This window comes from Cherax quadricarinatus, chromosome 6 (genome assembly GCF_038502225.1).
Source record: "Cherax quadricarinatus isolate ZL_2023a chromosome 6, ASM3850222v1, whole genome shotgun sequence".
Classification (NCBI taxonomy): Eukaryota; Metazoa; Arthropoda; class Malacostraca; order Decapoda; family Parastacidae; genus Cherax; species Cherax quadricarinatus.
In genome coordinates this window covers 36,039,391-36,057,945 of record NC_091297.1, presented here as the reverse complement: position 1 = coordinate 36,057,945, position 18,555 = coordinate 36,039,391, and the positions used below count along the sequence as shown (strand labels likewise).

General features: G+C 39.3%; 1 protein-coding gene across 2 annotated transcripts in view; it reads right to left on the bottom strand.

Moving 5' to 3' along the window:
• The window catches only part of Ranbp21 (exportin-5-like protein Ranbp21), a 197,710-nt gene that overhangs the window by 113,050 nt on the left and 66,105 nt on the right, over positions 1–18,555 (bottom strand). For both annotated transcript variants that reach the window (XM_070081343.1, XM_070081345.1), the window contains exons 7-8: positions 16,074–16,217; positions 15,242–15,394 (exon numbers count right to left, since the gene is read on the bottom strand). In XM_070081343.1, the coding sequence (XP_069937444.1) occupies positions 15,242–15,394; positions 16,074–16,217 (297 nt within the window). The remainder of the gene's footprint in view (positions 1–15,241; positions 15,395–16,073; positions 16,218–18,555) is intronic.

Here is an 18,555-nt window from a genome sequence, read left to right as displayed (position 1 = left end):
ATGTTCCTCGTGTCCATCTCACACTATGCAAAAACTCAATGCACATAAAAGGCCCTAAAATCTGGAATTCATTACCTGTAAATATAAAAGAAACACTACCTGTTTATAAATTCAAGTCTCTTCTCAAAGATCACTTACTCACCCAAAACCAAATAAACACTGAATAACTGAACCTTATAAATTGTATATCTTAAATGTTTCTCACAATTATATCACATAAATGTTAAACCTAAAACCCAATCTAACTTTATTATTTTTTAAATACACTACCTAACAGAATACTCCATATGACTGAATGTACAACAATGCATGCAACCATATGACCTGTCTTTGTAATACTCACTTGTGCTTTATAGTAATTTGTTTACATTAATGTTTTATCACTGATTTCATCATTGCTTAGTTAATCTTAAGTTAATTTTAAGCCAGCCCGTAATGCTATGCATAGTATAAGTGGCTTTGGCATGCTGCTCTTATCTGTATTTTTTTGTACCTCTGTATGTGTGCTCAAATTGTAAATAAATAAATAAAAATAAATAAATGAATAAAAAACAAAACAGAAAGCAATAGTAATGCAAGAGGGGCCTAGAGATGTGACTAATGAATGGAGGATATGCTATTTTAGTGCCAAGAATGTCTACATTGTTTATTCTGGACCCTATTTTGAAATTGGCCTTTTTTTTTAATTTGGGTGAAATTGGCCAAATTGCCAATTTCTGACCACTTTATTGGGTAGTTCAAATCAGTAAATGGGCAGTTTCTTGTACTCAATTGATAGAAAAAAATGGAGTTCTAAAGAAATAGCTATGAGTTTGGTCAACTGGAACAATGGAAATGGCAAAAAACAGGGCTCAAAGTTGGCGAAATCGCCAATGAGTATATGTCGCTGAGACCACTAACTTCACGGGAGCATAATTCTGTGAGTTTTCGACCAAATTTCGTACTTTTGGTGTCATTACCATCGGGAAAAGATTCTCCATCATATCAAAAAATTTTGCAACATAGAATGACAGTTTCAGAAAGGGGCTTGCGACAGTCAGAGTTAAACAAAAATACCAACCACTGCAACACTATATCCCCCTTCCCCCTACTTTTAACATTTCTATCATGATCCCATCAGTTCCAGCTGCTTTACCCCCTTTCATTCTACGTAATGCCTCACGCACCTCCCCAACACTCACCTCTTGCTCTTGTTCACTCCTAAAAGATGTTATACCTCCTTGGCCAGTGCATGAAATGAAAGCCTCCCGTTCTTCATTGACATTTAATTAACCCTTTCAGGGTCCACAGGCTATCTCAGAGACTTGTTCTCAGGGTCCCCCAAATTTCCGCCCGAAAAAAAAATTATTTTTTCTTATGAAAAGATGAGAATCTTTTCCTGATCATAATGACACCAAAAGAATGAAATTTGATGGAAAACTTACGGAATTATGCTCTTGCGAAGTTAGCGGTCTCAACGATGTTTACGCATCGGCGATTTTGCCCACTTTGAGCCCTATTTTCAGCCAATTCCAATGTACTAGTCGACAAAAATCATAACTATTTCGCTAGAACTCCATTTTTTCTATCGAATGAGTACAAGAAACCACCAATTTACCGATTTCAACTATCCAATACAGTGGTCAGAATTTAGCAATTTGGCCAATTTCACACAAATTTCAAAAGATGCCAATTTCCAAATAGGGTCCAGAATAAACAAGAAAGACATTCCTGGCACTAAAAAAACATTTCCTCTGTTCATTAGTCATGTCCCCAAGCCCCTCTCACATTTTTTTTGCTTTCCACTTTGAATTTTTATTCTCACAAAAAAATAAGATTTACTGTTATGCAGACTACTGCATTAGTGTAGAAATGGTATAAATACTATCGGCGCACTTGTGAAAGAATATTAGACTCACCAGTTGACGTGTATTGGACGCTTAGCATGATTTGTTTACTTTTCAACTTTGGTAAAAATCGAACATTTCTGTTACTTTGAGCTCAATTTCAAGGTACTTTTCATTGTAAAACCTGTCAAAATCATCTCAATTTCTGTAATATGTCTTCCATTCTATACAATGAGACCAGGAAAACTAGAATACAACAATAAATACCATACAAAAATATAGTGCAAATTCGCTGTTTTAACCCTTTCAGGGTCCGTCCCGTAGATCTACGGCTTTACGGTGAGTGTCCAAACCGTAGATCTACGCCATGAGCTCAGCTCACTCTGATAAACTGTGAGTGGTACATTTGGGCCTAGATATGAGAGAATACATCTATGTGGTATGTGTGCACCACATAAAACAGATCCTGCAGCACACTGTGTATAATGAGAGAAAAAAACTGAAATCATGATTTTTCGATTAAAACAGCAACTTTGCAGTGTTTTTTCGTATGTTTTTTATAGTTGTATTTGCGATTTCTTGGTCTCATTTGATAGAATGGAAGACATATTACAGAAATAGAGATGATTTTGATTGGTTTTAGCACTGGAAATGGCTTGAAACTGAGCTCAAAGTAGCGGAAATGTTAAATTTATGCCGATATTCAAGAGTAAACAAACGACCTCACACATCTAATACACGTCAGCTGGTGGGTCTAATATACATTCACAAATATGGTGATGATATTTATACAATTATTACAGTATTGCATAACAGTAAATCTTCTATTTTTTGGTGTGAATAAAAATTCATTATGTGAATAAAAAATCAAAATGGAATTTATTTGTAAAGCCTCAAAACATAACTAATGAACAGAGGAAATGTTAGTTTAGTGCCAGGAATGTCTACATTGTTTATTCTGGACCCTATTTTGAAATTGGAATATTTTGAACTTTGTGTTAAATTGGCCAAATTAACAATTTCCGATCACTTTATTTTGTAGTTGAAACAGTTGACTTGGCGATTTCTTGTGCTCAATCGATAGAATAGAAGTAATACTAGTGAAATAGCTAAGAATTTGGTTGATTGGAATAATGTAATTGGCCTAAAATGGGAGTCAAAGTCGGCAAAATCGCTGATTCGTAAATATCGCTGACACATCAAAATTCGCGAGAGCATAATTTCATCAATTTTCCACCAAATTTCGTACTTTTTGTTTTATTACCTTCACAAAAAGATTCTCTACGATTTCATAAGAAAAAATAACAAATTTTTTTTTTGAAAATTCTTGGATACTGGTGCGTGACTCCAGATTTGGGCCTTGGACCCTGAAAGGGTTAATCCAAAAACACGGTCAAAGTTTTTTTTTTTCCTCATTACGCACTGTATGCTGGAGGATTTTTTTTATACTGCGCACACTGACCACATAGACCAATTCTTTCATATGTAGGCCTACCAGCTTTCTCTCACTAGATTTGAAGGCACTAGAATTTATGCGTACTAGTACATCATGGACACTGGTGCGTACTGTTTTTGCAGAGGTGCTCAGAACACAACTGCTTAGAAGCATATATGTATAAAGATACACAACATATCCCTCCAAATTGTCAATATCCCGAACCCCTCCTTTAGAGTGCAGGCATTGTACTTCCCATTCCCAGGACTCAAGTCGGCTATACAAAAACAACCGGTTTCCCTGAATAACTTCACTAAATATTACCCTCCTCCCATTCCAACAGATCATCAGGTCCCAAATACCATTCGCCTCCATTCATTCCTATCAAACACGCTCATGCACGCCTCCTGGAAGTCCAAGCCCCTCGCCCACAAAACCTCCCTTACCCCTTCCTTCCAACCTTTTCAAGGACGACCCCTACCCCACCTTCCTTCCCCTACAGATTTATACACTCTCCACGTCATTCTACTTTGATCCATTCTCTCTAAATGACCAAACCACCTCAACAACCCCTCTTCAGCCCTCTGACTAATGCTTTTATTAACTCTACACCTTCTCCTAATTTCCACACTCCAAATTTTCTGCATAATATTTACACCACACATTGCCCTTAGACAGGACATCTCTACTGCCTCCAACCGCCTCCATGCTGCTGCATTCACAACCCAAGCTTCACACCCATATAAGAGTGTTGGTACTACTATACTCTCATACATTCCCTTCTTTGCCTCAATAGATAATGTTTTTTGTCTCCACTTATACCTCAATGCACCACTCACCTTTTTCCCTCATCAATTCTATGATTAACCTCATCCTTCATAAATCCATCCGCCGACACGTCAACTCCCAAGTATCTGAAAACATTCACTTCTTCCATACTCGTCCTCCTTATTTTGATATCCAAATTTTCTTTATCTAAATCATTTGATACCCTCATCACCTTACTCTTTCCTATCTTCACTTTCAACTTTCTACCTTTACACACACTCCCAAACTCGTCCACTAACCTTTGCAATTTTTCCTTAGAATCTCCCATAAGCACAGTATCATCAGCAAAAAGCAACTGTGTCAATTCCCATTTTGTATTTGATTCCCAATAATTTAATCCCACCCCTCTCCCGAACACCCTAGCATTTACTTCTTTTACAACCCCATCTATAAATATATTAAACAACCATGGTGACATTACACAAACATGTCTAAGACCTACTTTTACTGGGAATTAGTCTCCCTCTCTTTTACACACCCTAACCTGAGCTTCACTATCCCCATAAAAACTCTTTACAGAATTTATTAACTTACCACCTATTCCATATACTTGCAACATCTGCCACATTGCTCCCCTATCCACTCTATCATATGCCTTTTCTGAATCCATAAATGCAATAAAAACTTCCCTACCTTTATCTAAATACTGCTCACATATATGCTTCAATGTAAACACTTGATCTACACATCCCCTACCCACTCTAAAACCTCCTTGCTCATCCGCAATCCTACATTCTGTCTTACTTCTAATTCTTTCAATTATAACCCTACCGTACACTTTTCCTGGTATACTCAGTAAACTTATTCCTCTATAATTTTTACAATCTCTTTTGTCCCCCTTCCCTTTATATAAAGGGACTATACATGCTCTCTGCCAATCTCTAGGTACCTTCCCCTCTTTCATACATTTATTAAACAAAAATATCAACAACTCCAACACTATATCTCCCTCTTCTTTTAACATTTCTGTCATGAACCCGTCAGTTCCAGCTGCTTTACCCCCTTTCATTCTATATAATGCCTCATGCACCTCCCCCACACTCACACCCTGTTCTTCTTCACTCCTAAAAGATGGTATACCTCCCTGTCCAGTGCATGAAACTACCGCCTCCCTTTCTTTGTCAACATTTAAAAGTTCCTCAAAATATTCTCGCCATCTACCCAAAACCTCCATCTCCCCATCTACTAACTCCCCTACTCTGTTTTTAACTGAGAAATCCATTTGTTGTCTAGACTTTCTTAACTTGTTTAACTCACTCCAAATTTTTTTCTTATTTTCATTAAAATTTCTTGACAGTGCCTCTCCCACTCTATCATCTGATCTCCTTTTGCACTCTCTCACCACTCTCTTCACCTTTCTTTTACTCTCCATATACTCTACTCTTCTTATAACACTTCTGCTTTGTAAAAACCTCTCATAAGCTAACTTTTTCTCTTTTATCACAACCTTTACTTCATCATTCCTCCAATCACTCCTCTTTCTTCCTGCACCCACCCTCCTATAACCACAAACTTCTGCCCCACATTCTAATACTGCATTTCTAAAACTATTCCAACCCTCTTCAACCCCCCCACTGCTCCTACTTGCACCAGTCCACCTTTCTGCTTATAGTTGCTTATATCTCACCCGAACCTCCTCCTCCTTAGTTTATACACTCTCACCTACCTCTTACTTGTTGTTGCCATTTTCCTCTTTTCCCATCTACTTTTTGTTCTAACTAGCTACAACTAAATAATGATCCGATGTCAGTTGCTCCTCTATAAACGTGTACATCCTGGAGCCTACCCATCAACCTTTTATCCACCAATACTTAATCTAACAAACTACTTTCATTACGTGCTATAACATACCTTGTATATTTATTTATCCTCTTCTTCATCAAATATGCATTACACCTACCATCCGACTTACGACCGAGTTCGGTTCCGAGAAACCGGTCGTAAGTTGAAATGGTCTTAAGTCGAACTTTACTACTGAATATTAACAAAACATTTTTGTAATGACTTTATTTTATTATTTTATTTTGGTATTTCATGTTTTACTTTACTTTTTATGCTGTTAGTACTGTATTTTATACTGTAAGGTTTAGGATAAACACTATGTACAACACAAATAGTTGTTTATTTCCCAGAAATTTGGCATAAAAAACACGGTCGTAAGTCGAGTGGTCGTAAGTCGAGTGGTCGTAAGTCGAGCAGGTCGTAAGTCGGATGATAGGCGTACTAATTGCTAAACCTCTTTCTACACATAGCTCAATTAAAGGCTTCCCATTTTCATTTACCCCTGGCACCACCATTACTCTCACACTTGGTTCAAAACTCCCCACGCATTCACTCAACATTTCCCAAAATCTCTCTCTCTCCTCTACACTTCTCTCTTCTACACTTCTCCTAGGTACCTTACCCTCTTCCATACATTTATTAAATAATAGCACCAACCACTCCAAAACTATATCCCCTCTTACTTTTAACATTTATATATTTATCAAATCAATCCCCGCTGCCTTACCCCCTTTCATTCTACCCACTGCCTCACGAACTTCCCCCACACTCACAACTGGCTCTTCCTCATTCCTACAAGATGTTATTCCTCCTTGCCCTATACACAAAATCACAGCTTCACTATCTTCATCAACATTTAACAATTCCTCAAAATATTCCCTCCATCTTCCCGATACCTCTAACTCTCCATTTAATAACTCTCCTCTCCTATTTTTAACTGTCAAATCCATTTATTCCCTAGGCTTCCTCAACTTATTAATCTCACTCCAAAACATTTTCTTATTTTTCAACAAAATTTGTTGATAATATCTCACCCACTCTCTCATTTGCTCTCTTTTTACATTGCTTCACCACTCTCTTAACCTCTCTTTTTTTTCTCCATATACTCTTCCCTCCTTGCATCACTTCTACTTTGCAAAAGCCTCTCATATGCTAACTTTCTCTCCCTTACTACTCTCTTCACATCATCATTCCACCAACTGCTCCTCTTCCCTCCCACACCCACTTTCCTGTAACCATAAACTTCTGCTGAACACTCTAACACTACGTTTTGAAACCTACCCTATACATCTTCGACCCCATTGCCTATACTCTCACTAGCCCATCTATCCTCCAATAGTTGTTTATATCTTACCCTAATTGCCTCCTCTTTCAGTTTATAATCCATCACCTCTCTCTTACTTGATGCTTCTATTTTCCTTGTATCCCATCTACCGTTTACTCTCACTGTAGCTACAACTAAAACGTGATCTGATATAACTGTGGCCCCTCTATAAACATGTACATCCTGAAGTCTACTCAACAGCCTTTAATCTACCAATACATAGTCCAACAAACTACTGTCATTATGCCCTACATATCTTGAATACTTATTTATCCTCTATTTCTTAAAATATGTATTCCTTATAACTAAACCCCTTTCTATACAAAGTTTGATCAAAGGGCTCCCATTATCATTTACACCTGGCACCCTTAACTTACCTACCACAACCTCTCTAAATGTTTCTCCTACTTTAGAATTTAGGTCCCCTACCACAATTACTCTCTCACCTGGTTCAAAGGTTCCTATACATTCACTTAACATCTCCCAAAATTTCTCTCTCTCCTCTACACTCCTCTCTTCTCCAGGTGCATACACGCTTATTATGACCCACTTTTCGCATCCATCCCTTATTTTAATCCACATAATCCTTGAATTTACACATTTATATTCCCTCTTCTCCATCCATAACTGATCCTTCAACATTATTGCTACCCCTTCATTAGCTCTAACTCTCTCAGATACTCCTGATTTAATCCCATTTACTTCTCCCCACCGAAACTCCCCTACCCCCTTCAGCTTTGTTTCGCTTAGGGCCAGGACATCCAACTTCTTTTCATTCATAACATCAGCAATTATCTCTTTCCTGTCATCCGCACTACATCCAAGTACATTCAAGTATCCCAGTTTTATAAAGTTTTTCTTCTCTTTTTTTAGTAAATGTTTACAGATGAAGGGGTTACTAGCCCATTGTTCCCGGCATTTTAGTCGCCTCGTATGACACACATGCCTTACGGAGGAAAGATTCTTTTCCACTTACCCATGGACAACAGAGGAAATAAAGAACAAGAGCTATTTAGAAAAAAGAAAAACCTAGATGTATGTATATATATGCATGTGCGTGCCTGTGTAGTGTGACCTAAGTGTAAATAGAAGTAGCAAGATATACCTGTTATCCAGCGTGTTTATGAGACAGAAAAAGACACCAGCAATCCTACCATCATGTAAAACAGTTACAGGTTTCTGTTTCACAGCCATCTGGAAAGACGGTAGTACTTTCCTGGGTGGTTGCTGTCTACCAACCTACTACCTATTATATACATTCATATACATCAAGGGGCTAGTAACCCCTTCTCCTGTACAAATTACTAAATTTAAAAAGAAAAACTTCCATTTTTCTTTTTGGGCCACCCTGCCTTGGTGGGATGCGGCCAGTTTGTTGAATGAATACGTATATATGTATACATATCCTCAGTAGACCCTCAGTTATCGGCCGTTCCGGATATCGGCCAATTCAGTTATCACCCGGCTTTTAGGTCTAAATTTTATTCAAGTCATCGGCCGTTATTTCGCTTATCGGCCATATTGGACGCGCCCACCCGCCAGCCGTTCACGTGTTCATGAGTCAGTTTGGCTGTGTCTCTGGGTGAGTGAGGAAATTTCTGCTCATTCATCCAAACATTTCGCAATAATCCATTGTTTTTTGTGGTTGCTGACTGAGTGCAATTGCGAAATAAGTAACCATGGGCCCAAAGAAAGTGCCTAGTAAAGTTCCTTTGGTACAGAAAGTGAGAAACACAATGGAAGTTAGGAAAGAAGTTACTGAAAAATATGAGTGTTGTACGGATGCTTGAGCTTGCCAGGATGTATGGGAAATCCAAATCAATAATCACTTCCATCCTAGCAAAGAAAGCAGAAATCAAGGAAGCTAATGTTGTGAAAGGGGTAAAAGTGCTAACAATACAAAGGTCACCAATAATGGAAGATATGGAGAAGTTATTGTTCTTGTGGACCACCGAAAAAACAATTAGCGGGAGATAGTGTTGTGGAGTTGATCATTTGTGAAAAGGCAAGACAGTTGCATGTGGATCTCATAAAGAAAATGCCTGGAACAAATACTGCTGTTAGTGAATTTAGGGCCAGCAAAGGCTGGTTTGATAGATTTAAGAAGCGTAATGGCATACACAGTGTTGTAAGGCATGGCGAGGCTGCATGTTCTGACAAATGTGCAGCCAAAGCATCTGTTCATGAATTCAAGGGGTACATAGAGGCTGAAGGATTCCTCCCTCAACAAGTGTTCAGTTGTGATGAAACAGGCCTCTTCTGGAAGAAAATGCCAAGGAGGACCTACATCACACAGGAGGAAAAAGCACTGCCAGGACACAAGCCCATGAAAGACAGGTTTACTCTTTTGTTCTGTGGTAACCCTGGTGGGGATTTCAAATTGAAGCCTTTACTGGTGTATCACTCTGAAAATCCCAGTGTGTTCAAGAAAAACAATGTCGTCAAGAGTAAATTGTGTGTGTTGTGGAAAGTTAACCCTCTGACTGTCTTGGTCGCACATATACGTTTTACGAGCCACCGTGTTTGACGTATATATACTCAAAAATTCTAGCGGCTTCAAATCAAGCAGGAGAAAACTGGTAGGCCCACATGTGAGAGAATGGGTCTGTGTAGTCAGTGTGCACCATACAAAAAAAATCCTGCAGCATGCAGTGCATAATGAGAAAAAAAAAAAAACTTTTTTTTAATTAAAATACCAACTATGTGGTCTATTTTCATACAGTATTTATGGTTATATTTTTGTTTTCTTGGTCTCATTTGATAGAATGGAAAACATATTATAGAAATAGAGGTGATTTTGATTGGTTTTACTATGAAAAGAACCTTGAAATGGAACTCAAAGTAGGGGAAATGTTTGATTTTTGCCGATGTTCAAAAGTAAACAAATGATGTCATTTTCCAATAAATGTCCAAGTAGCCATTCTAATATGCAGTCATGAATGGGTTGACATTATTTATACAATTACAGTGGACCCCCGCATAACGATGGCATCACATAGCGATTATTTCGCATACCGCTTACTTTAATCGCAAAATTTTTGCCGCGCATACCGATTAAAAACCCGCTCACCGATTTTCGTCCGAGACGCGTCCAATGTGCGCCCTCAGCCAGCCTCACATGTGCCGCCCGTGCCATTGTTTACCAGCCAGCCTCCGCGCTAACATCCAAGCATACACTCGGAATATTTCGTATTATTACAGTGTTTTCGGTGCTGTTTCTGGAAAATAAGTGACCATGGGCCCCAAGAAAGCTTCTAGTGCCAACCGTACACCAATAAGGGTAAGAATACCCATTGAAATGAAGAAAGAGATCATTGATAAGTATGAAAGTGGAGTGCGTATCGCCGACCTAGTCAAGTTGTACAAGAAACCCCAATCAACCATCGCTACTATTGTGGGCACCAAAAAGACAATCAAGGAAGCTGTTCTTGCCAAAGGTTTAACTGTGTTTTCGAAACAAAGATCGCAAGTGATGGAAGATGTTGAGAGACTCTTATTGGTGTGGATAAATGAAAAACAGCTAGCAGGAGATAGCGTCTCTCAAGCGATCATATGTGAAAAGGCTAGGAAGTTGCATGACGATTTAATTAAAAAAATGCCTGCAACTAGTGATGATGTGAGTGAATTTAAGGCCAGCAAAGGTTGGTTTGAGAGATTTAAGAAGCGTAGTGGCATCCATAGTGTGATAAGGCATGGTGAGGCTGCCAGTTCGGACCACAAAGCGGCTGAAAAATATGTGCAGGAATTCAAGGAGTACATAGAAACTGAAGGACTGAAACCTGAACAAGTGTTTAATTGTGATGAAACAGGCCTGTTCTGGAAGAAAATGCCAAGCAGGACCTACATTACTCAGGAGGAAAAGGCACTCCCAGGACATAAGCCTATGAAAGACAGGCTTACTCTTCTCATGTGTGCCAATGCTACTGGTGATTGCAAAGTGAAGCCTTTATTAGTGTATCACTCTGAAACTCCCAGAGCGTTCAGGCAAAAGAATGTCCTCAAGGATAATTTGTGTGTGCTGTGGAGGGCAAACAGTAAGGCATGGGTCACTAGGGAATTTTTCTATAACTGGTTACACCATGCATTTGCCCCCAATGTGAAAGATTACCTAACTGAAAAGAAATTAGAACTTAAGTGCCTCCTGGTGTTAGACAATGCCCCTGGTCATCCTACAGACGTGGCAGAGCGACTTTATGGGGGCATGAGCTTCATTAAGGTGAAGTTTTTGCCTCCTAATACCACTCCTCTCCTGCAGCCCATGGACCAGCAGGTTATTTCCAACTTCAAGAAACTGTACACAAAAGCTCTGTTTGAAAGGTGCTTTGTAATGACCTCAGAAACTCAACTGACTCTAAGAGAGTTTTGGAGAGATCACTTTAATATCCTCAATTGTGTAAACCTTATAGGTAAGGCTTGGGAGGAAGTGACTAAGAGGACCTTGAACTCTGCTTGGAAGAAACTGTGGCCAGAATGTGTAGACAAAAGGGATTTTGAAGGGTTTGAGGCTAACCCTGAGAATCCTGTGCCAGTTGAGGAATCCATTGTGGCATTGGGAAAGTCCTTGGGGTTGGAGGTTAGTGGGGAGGATGTGGAAGAGTTGGTGGAGGAGGACAATGAAGAACTAACCACTGATGAGCTGATAGATCAACTTCAACAGCAAGAGGCCAGACCTGGGGAAACTGGTTCAGAGGAGGGGAGAGAGAAATTGAAGAAGTTGCCTACTACAAAGATAAAGGAAATCTGTGCAAAGTGGCTTGAAGTGCAAACCTTCATGGATGAAAATCACCCTCACACAGCTATTGCAAGCCGTGTTGGCAACCTGTACACTGACAATGTTGTGAAACACTTTAGGGAAGTGATAAAGGAACGAGAGGTACAGGCCACTATGGACAGATATCTTGTGCGAAAGAAGTCCAGTGACTCTGAAGCTGGCCCTAGTGGCATTAAAAGAAGAAGGGAAGTAACCCCAGAAAAGGACTTACTACCTCAAGTCCTAATGGAAGGGGATTCCCCTTCTAAACAGTAAGAAGATAATGCTCTCCCCTCCTCCCATCCCATCAATCATCACCAGATCTTCAATAAAAGTAAGTGTCATGTAAGTGTGCATGCCTTTTTCAGTTTGTGTGTATTAAAATTAATATTTCATGTGGTAAAAAAAAATTTTTTTTCATACTTTTGGGTGTCTTGCACGGATTAATTTTATTTCCATTATTTCTTATGGGGAAAATTCATTCACATAACGATTATTTCGCATAACAATTACCCCTCTTGCACGGATTAAAATCGTTAACCGGGGGTCCACTGTATTACAATATTGCAGTAGTCTGCATAACAATAAATCTTCTATTTTTTGTTTGAATAAAAATTCAAAATAGAAAGCAAGAGTAATATTAGATGGGCCTGGAGACGTGACTGATGAACAAAGAAAATGTTATTTTAGAGCCAGGAATGTCTGCATTGTTCATTCTGGACCCTATTTTGAAATTGTCATATTTTTTGATTTTCAAGAAATTGGCCAAATTGCAAATTTCTGACCACGTTATTGGGTAGTTGAAATCGGTAAGTGGGCAGTTTCTTGTACTCAATCAATAGTAAAATGGAGTTCTAAAGAAATAGCTATGAGTTTGGTTGACTGGAACAATGAAATTAGCCGAAAATAGGGCTCAAAGTGGACAAAATCGTGGATTCATAAATATCGCCGAGGTCACTAACTTTGCGAGAGTGTAATTCCCTCAGTTTTCCACCAAATTTCATTGTTTTGGTGTCATTACAATTGGGAAAAGATTCTCTATCATTTCATATGAAAAAATAACTTTTTTTTTCGGAAATTTTGTGACACCAGGAGACACCTCGTGATTTGGGGTTGCGACAGTCAAGGGGTTAATAATAAGGGATGGGTCACAAGGCACATTTTTATTGACTGGGTCCATGAAGTGCTTGGCCCCAGTGTGAAAAAATACCTCCAGGAAAATAAATTCCCACTCAAGTGTCTCCTGGTACTGGACAATGCTCCTGCTCATCTTCCAGACTTGGAAAACCAATTGTTTAGGGGCTTCAGTTTTATAACAGTGAAGTTCTTGCCTCCTAACACCACTCCTCTCATCCAGCCCAAGGACCAGCAGGTCATTTCTAACTTCAAAAAACTCTACACGAAAGCAGTGTTTCAAAGATGCTTTGAAGTGACCTCGGATAATGACTTAACGCTAAGAGAGTTCTGGAGGAATCGCTTCAAAATCCTCCAGTGCATAAGCCTTATAGGCAATGCTTGGCAGGGAGTGACTTCCAGGACTTTGAGCTATGCTTGGAGAAAATTGTGGCCAGCATGTCCTCAACAAGGATTTTGAAGGGTTTGGGGCTGACCCTGAGGACCCTATGCCTGTTGTGGAATCTATTGTGTCTTTGGGAAAGTCCATGGGGTTGGAGGTTAGTGGCGAGGATGTGGAAGAGTTGGCGGAGGACCACTGGGAAGAGCTAACCACTGAAGAGCTGCAAGAGCTTCATGTGCAACAGCAACAAACCACAGCTGAGGAAATTGCTTCACAGAAGGAGAAAGGGAGAGGGAAGAATGTGCCTTCTTCAGTGATTAAGGACATGTGTGCAAAGTGGAGGGAGGTGCAAACTTTTGTGGAGAAATATCACCCTGACCAAGCTGAAACAAGCCATATCTGCAATATGTTCAGTGACAAAACCTTGTTCCACTTCAGGGAAATCTTAAAAAGATGCCAGAAACAGAGCTCTGTGGGCAGTTTTTTTGTGCAACAGGGGTGCAGTGACTCTCAAGCTGGTCCTAGTAGCAGTAAAAGACAAAGAAGGGACATAACCCCAGAGAGGGCTTTGATACCTGAAGTCCTTATGAAGGGGGATTCCCCTTTCAAACAATAATCAGTCCTCCCTCTCTCCTCCTCTGTCTTCCAAAAGCCAACATGTGTCTTCAATAAAGGTATGTAATAGTGATTTAAATGTTAATTTATTTATTTTATTTAGTTCTCATTGCTTTGTGTATGTAAAACTATAATTAATCTTTAAAAAATGTATTTCTTGTTAATATTTTTGGGTGTCTGGAACAGATTAATAGTATTTACATTAATTCTCATGGGAAATGTTATTTCGGTTTTCGGCCATTTCGGTTTTAGGCCAACCTTCTGGAACAGATTACAGCCGATAACCGAGGGTCCACTGTATATCCAAGGCAGTGAAAGCTGACAGAACATCACCATGGATTCTGTGAGAGGGAGCAGAAGCACTGTCTGAACCCCAAACGAAGATCTACAGATCGTTAAACATGGAGCAGTTGCCCGAGATCTGGAAGCTAAATATTTTTGTGTGCAAGGGCTTAGACATCCAGCAACAGTAGTGTGAGCATGTTAGATAGGAGTGGAGGCAAGTGTTTTTTATGACTTAACGTGCTCTTGGATTGTGAGCAGGTTAACATTTATAGAGATTCAGAGAAAACAGTTGGCAGGACTTGAGTCCTGAAAGTGGGAAGCACAGTGCCTGCACTCTGAAAAACAGTGAAGAAGTGAGTGATGGTAAGTGTTTCCTTCTTTTTTGGGTCACTCTATCTCAGTGGAAGACAGCCGGTGTGTTAAAAAATATATGACTGAAGTGTATAAATGAGAAAACAGAATATGGGGATGTAAATAAAGTGCTAAAAATATCTAACCAAAGCAGAACTTGCAGCAATGGGTTCATGAAGAAACAAATATGCTCACTATAAATGACATTTCAAGAAAAACAAACTTTTTTTAGTAAAATAAACAAAATTTCTAACTCATACCACCCTCTTTTAATTAAACAATTAGTATAACCAAAAGAAGAAAGAACTCATGTTTGAAAAAAAAGGAAAAATTCTTTAGAAGATATGAGAGACATTTCATAAACTTCATTCCTTCATCAAGACCATTAATATTAAGAGCTAGAAGAATGGAGAAACCCAAATGACAATATAAATGAAGCAATAGTTATCCTTAAAGTACAGTTCTCTCGTATAAAACATGCTTTTCTTTTCACACATGACAGCTTAATAAAAAACTGACTTAGCCTTACCTGTGTGAGTGTTTTAAGGAATCTGTAATTGTGCTCACTGAGTTCGCCCAGCACTGCCTGGTCTGCTGCATTAAACACAGCTGACATAGGGGCCTCTCCAAATAACAGTAACAATGGACGTCGCTCATCTGGTTTGCCTTTGCGGCTCACAATCTGTTCATTTAAATATGTATGATTAAAATATAATTTCTTCAACAAATCAACTACACGTAAAGGTAACAGCGGCCTATTTTTGGAATATTTGTAGCTTGTCCCCACGACTTTCAAGTGCAGCCACCCCCTAACACTACATACTGTATTTTAATTTTGGGCCAACACATGTTGTGAAGAGTTGTTTTTAGCATTTACCCTATCCATATATCTAAATGCTATTTTAAAGTTAGCCAGTGTAGTATACAAGTTTTTCACAATTTCATTTACATGATCTAGTGAATCTAGTGATAATCTTTTCTCAGCAATGACTCCTAGATCCTTCTCTCTGACTGATGTTATCAATATTTCATCACAAAGTCAATGTTCTTGAAGGGACCTGTTACTGTTTCCTCCATTTCCATATGTGGCTTTTTTTTAACACTATGGCCATCTCCCACCAAGGTAAGGTGACCCATACAAGAAACACTTCACCATCATTCAGATAACTGAAGATGAGATACCAATAGTATCACTCTGCTCTTACAGCTACAAATAAGTTTTTACACAAGTACAACATACTTTTATAAGACATAAAAGTCAAAAAAGTCACCTCAATAAAACATAAAACGGAAGAAGAAAATATGAAAATCACCACTAATATTTCCTAGTACAGTATCATAATCCGGTTAAAGAAACATACCTGTAAGAGGCATTCTGCAGCTTCCATCTTGAGACTGTCTTGACTTAGTAGAAAACATAAGGATTGTAAGAGCTTGCCATCATTTGAGAATATGTAATGCAAAGACACCCATTCAACATATACTGTCAATGTCATCAGAACAACCTGCAACAAAAACACAAATCATCAATTAAAGAAGTATTTTTTTATTATTTTTATTATCACACTGGCCGATTCCCACCAAGGCAGGGTGGCCCGAAAAAGAAAAACTTTCACCATCATTCACTCCATCACTGTCTTGCCAGAAGGATGCTTTACACTACAGTTTTTAAACTGCAACATTAACACCCCTCCTTCAGAGTGCAGGCACTGTACTTCCCATCTCCAGGACTCAAGTCCGGCCTGCCGGTTTCCCTGAACCCCTTCATGAATGTTACTTTGCTCACACTCCAACAGCACGTCAAGTATTAAAAACCATTTGTCTCCATTCACTCCTATCAAACACGCTCACGCATGCCTGCTGGAAGTCCAAGCCCCTCGCACACAAAACCTCCTTTACCCCCTCCCTCCAACCTTTCCTAGGCCGACCCCTACCCCACCTTCCTTCCACTACAGACTGATACACTTTTGAAGTCACTCTGTTTCGCTCCATTCTCTCTACATGTCCGAACCACCTCAACAACCCTTCCTCAGCCCTCTGGACAACAGTTTTGGTAATCCCGCACCTCCTCCTAACTTCCAAACTACGAATTCTCTGCATTATATTCACACCACACATTGCCCTCAGACATGACATCTCCACTGCCTCCAGCCTTCTCCTCGCTGCAACATTCATCACCCATGCTTCACACCCATATAAGAGCGTTGGTAAAACTATACTCTCATACATTCCCCTCTTTGCCTCAAACGACAAAGTTCTTTGTCTCCACAGACTCCTAAGTGCACCACTCACCCTTTTCCCCTCATCAATTCTATGATTCACCTCATCTTTCATAGACCCATCCGCTGACACGTCCACTCCCAAATATCTGAATACATTCACCTCTTCCATACTCTCTCCCTCCAATCTGATATCCAATCTTTCATCACCTAATCTTTTTATCCTCATAACCTTACTCTTTCCTGTATTCACTTTTAATTTTCTTCTTTTGCATACCCTACCAAATTCATCCACCAATCTCTGAAACTTCTCTTCAGAATCTCCAAAGACCACAGTGTCATCAGCAAAGAGCAACTGTGACAACTCCCACTTTATGTGTGATTCTTTATCTTTTAACTCCATGCCTTTTGCCAAGACCCTCGCATTTACTTCTCTTACAACCCCATCTATAAATATATTAAACAACCATGGTGACATCACACATCCTTGTCCAAGGCCTACTTTTACTGGGAAATAATTTCCCTCTTTCCTACATACTCTAACTTGAGCCTCACTATCCTCGTAAAAACTCTTCACTGCTTTCAGTAACCTACCTCCTACACCATACACCTGCAACATCTGCCACATTGCCCCCCTATCCACCCTGTCACACGCCTTTTCCAAATTCATAAATGACACAAAGACCTCTTTAGCCTTATCTAAATACTGTTCACTTATATGTTTCACTGTAAACACCTGGTCCACACACCCCCCTACCTTTCCTAAAGCCTCCTTGTTCATCTGCTATCCTATTCTCCGTCTTACTCTTAATTCTTTCAATAATAACTCTACCATACACTTTACCAGGTATACTCAACAGACTTATCCGCCCTATAATTTTTGCACTCTCTTTTGTCCCCTTTGCCTTTATACAAAGGAACTATGCATGCTCTCTGCCAATCCCTAGGTACCTTATCCTCTTCCATACATTTATTAAATAATTGCACCAACCACTCCAAAACTATATCCCCACCTGCTTTTAACATTTCTATCTTTATCCCATCAATCCCGGCTGCCTTACCCCCTTTCATTTTACCTACTGTCTCACGAACTTCCCCCACACTCACAACTGGCTCTTCCTCACTCCTACAAGATGTTATTCCTCCTTGCCCTATACACGAAATCACAGCTTCCCTATCTTCATCAACATTTAACAATTCCTCAAAATATTCCCTCCATCTTCCCAATACCTCTAACTCTCCATTTAATAACTCTCCTCTTCTATTTTTAACTGACAAATCCGTTTGTTCTCTAGGCTTCCTTAACTTGTTAATCTCACTCCAAAACTTTTTCTTGTTTTCAACAAAATTTGTTGATAACATCTCACCCACTCTCTCATTTGCTCTCTTTTTACATTGCTTCAACACTCTCTTAACTTCTCTCTTTTTCTCCATATACTCTTCCCTCCTTGCATCACTTCTACTTTGTAAAAACTTCTCATATGCTAACTTTTTCTCCCTTACTGCTCTCTTTACATCATCATTCCACCAATCGCTCCTCTTCCCTCCCGCACCCACTTTCCTGTAACCACAAACTTCTGCTGAACACTCTAACACTACATTTTTAAACCTACCCCATACCTCT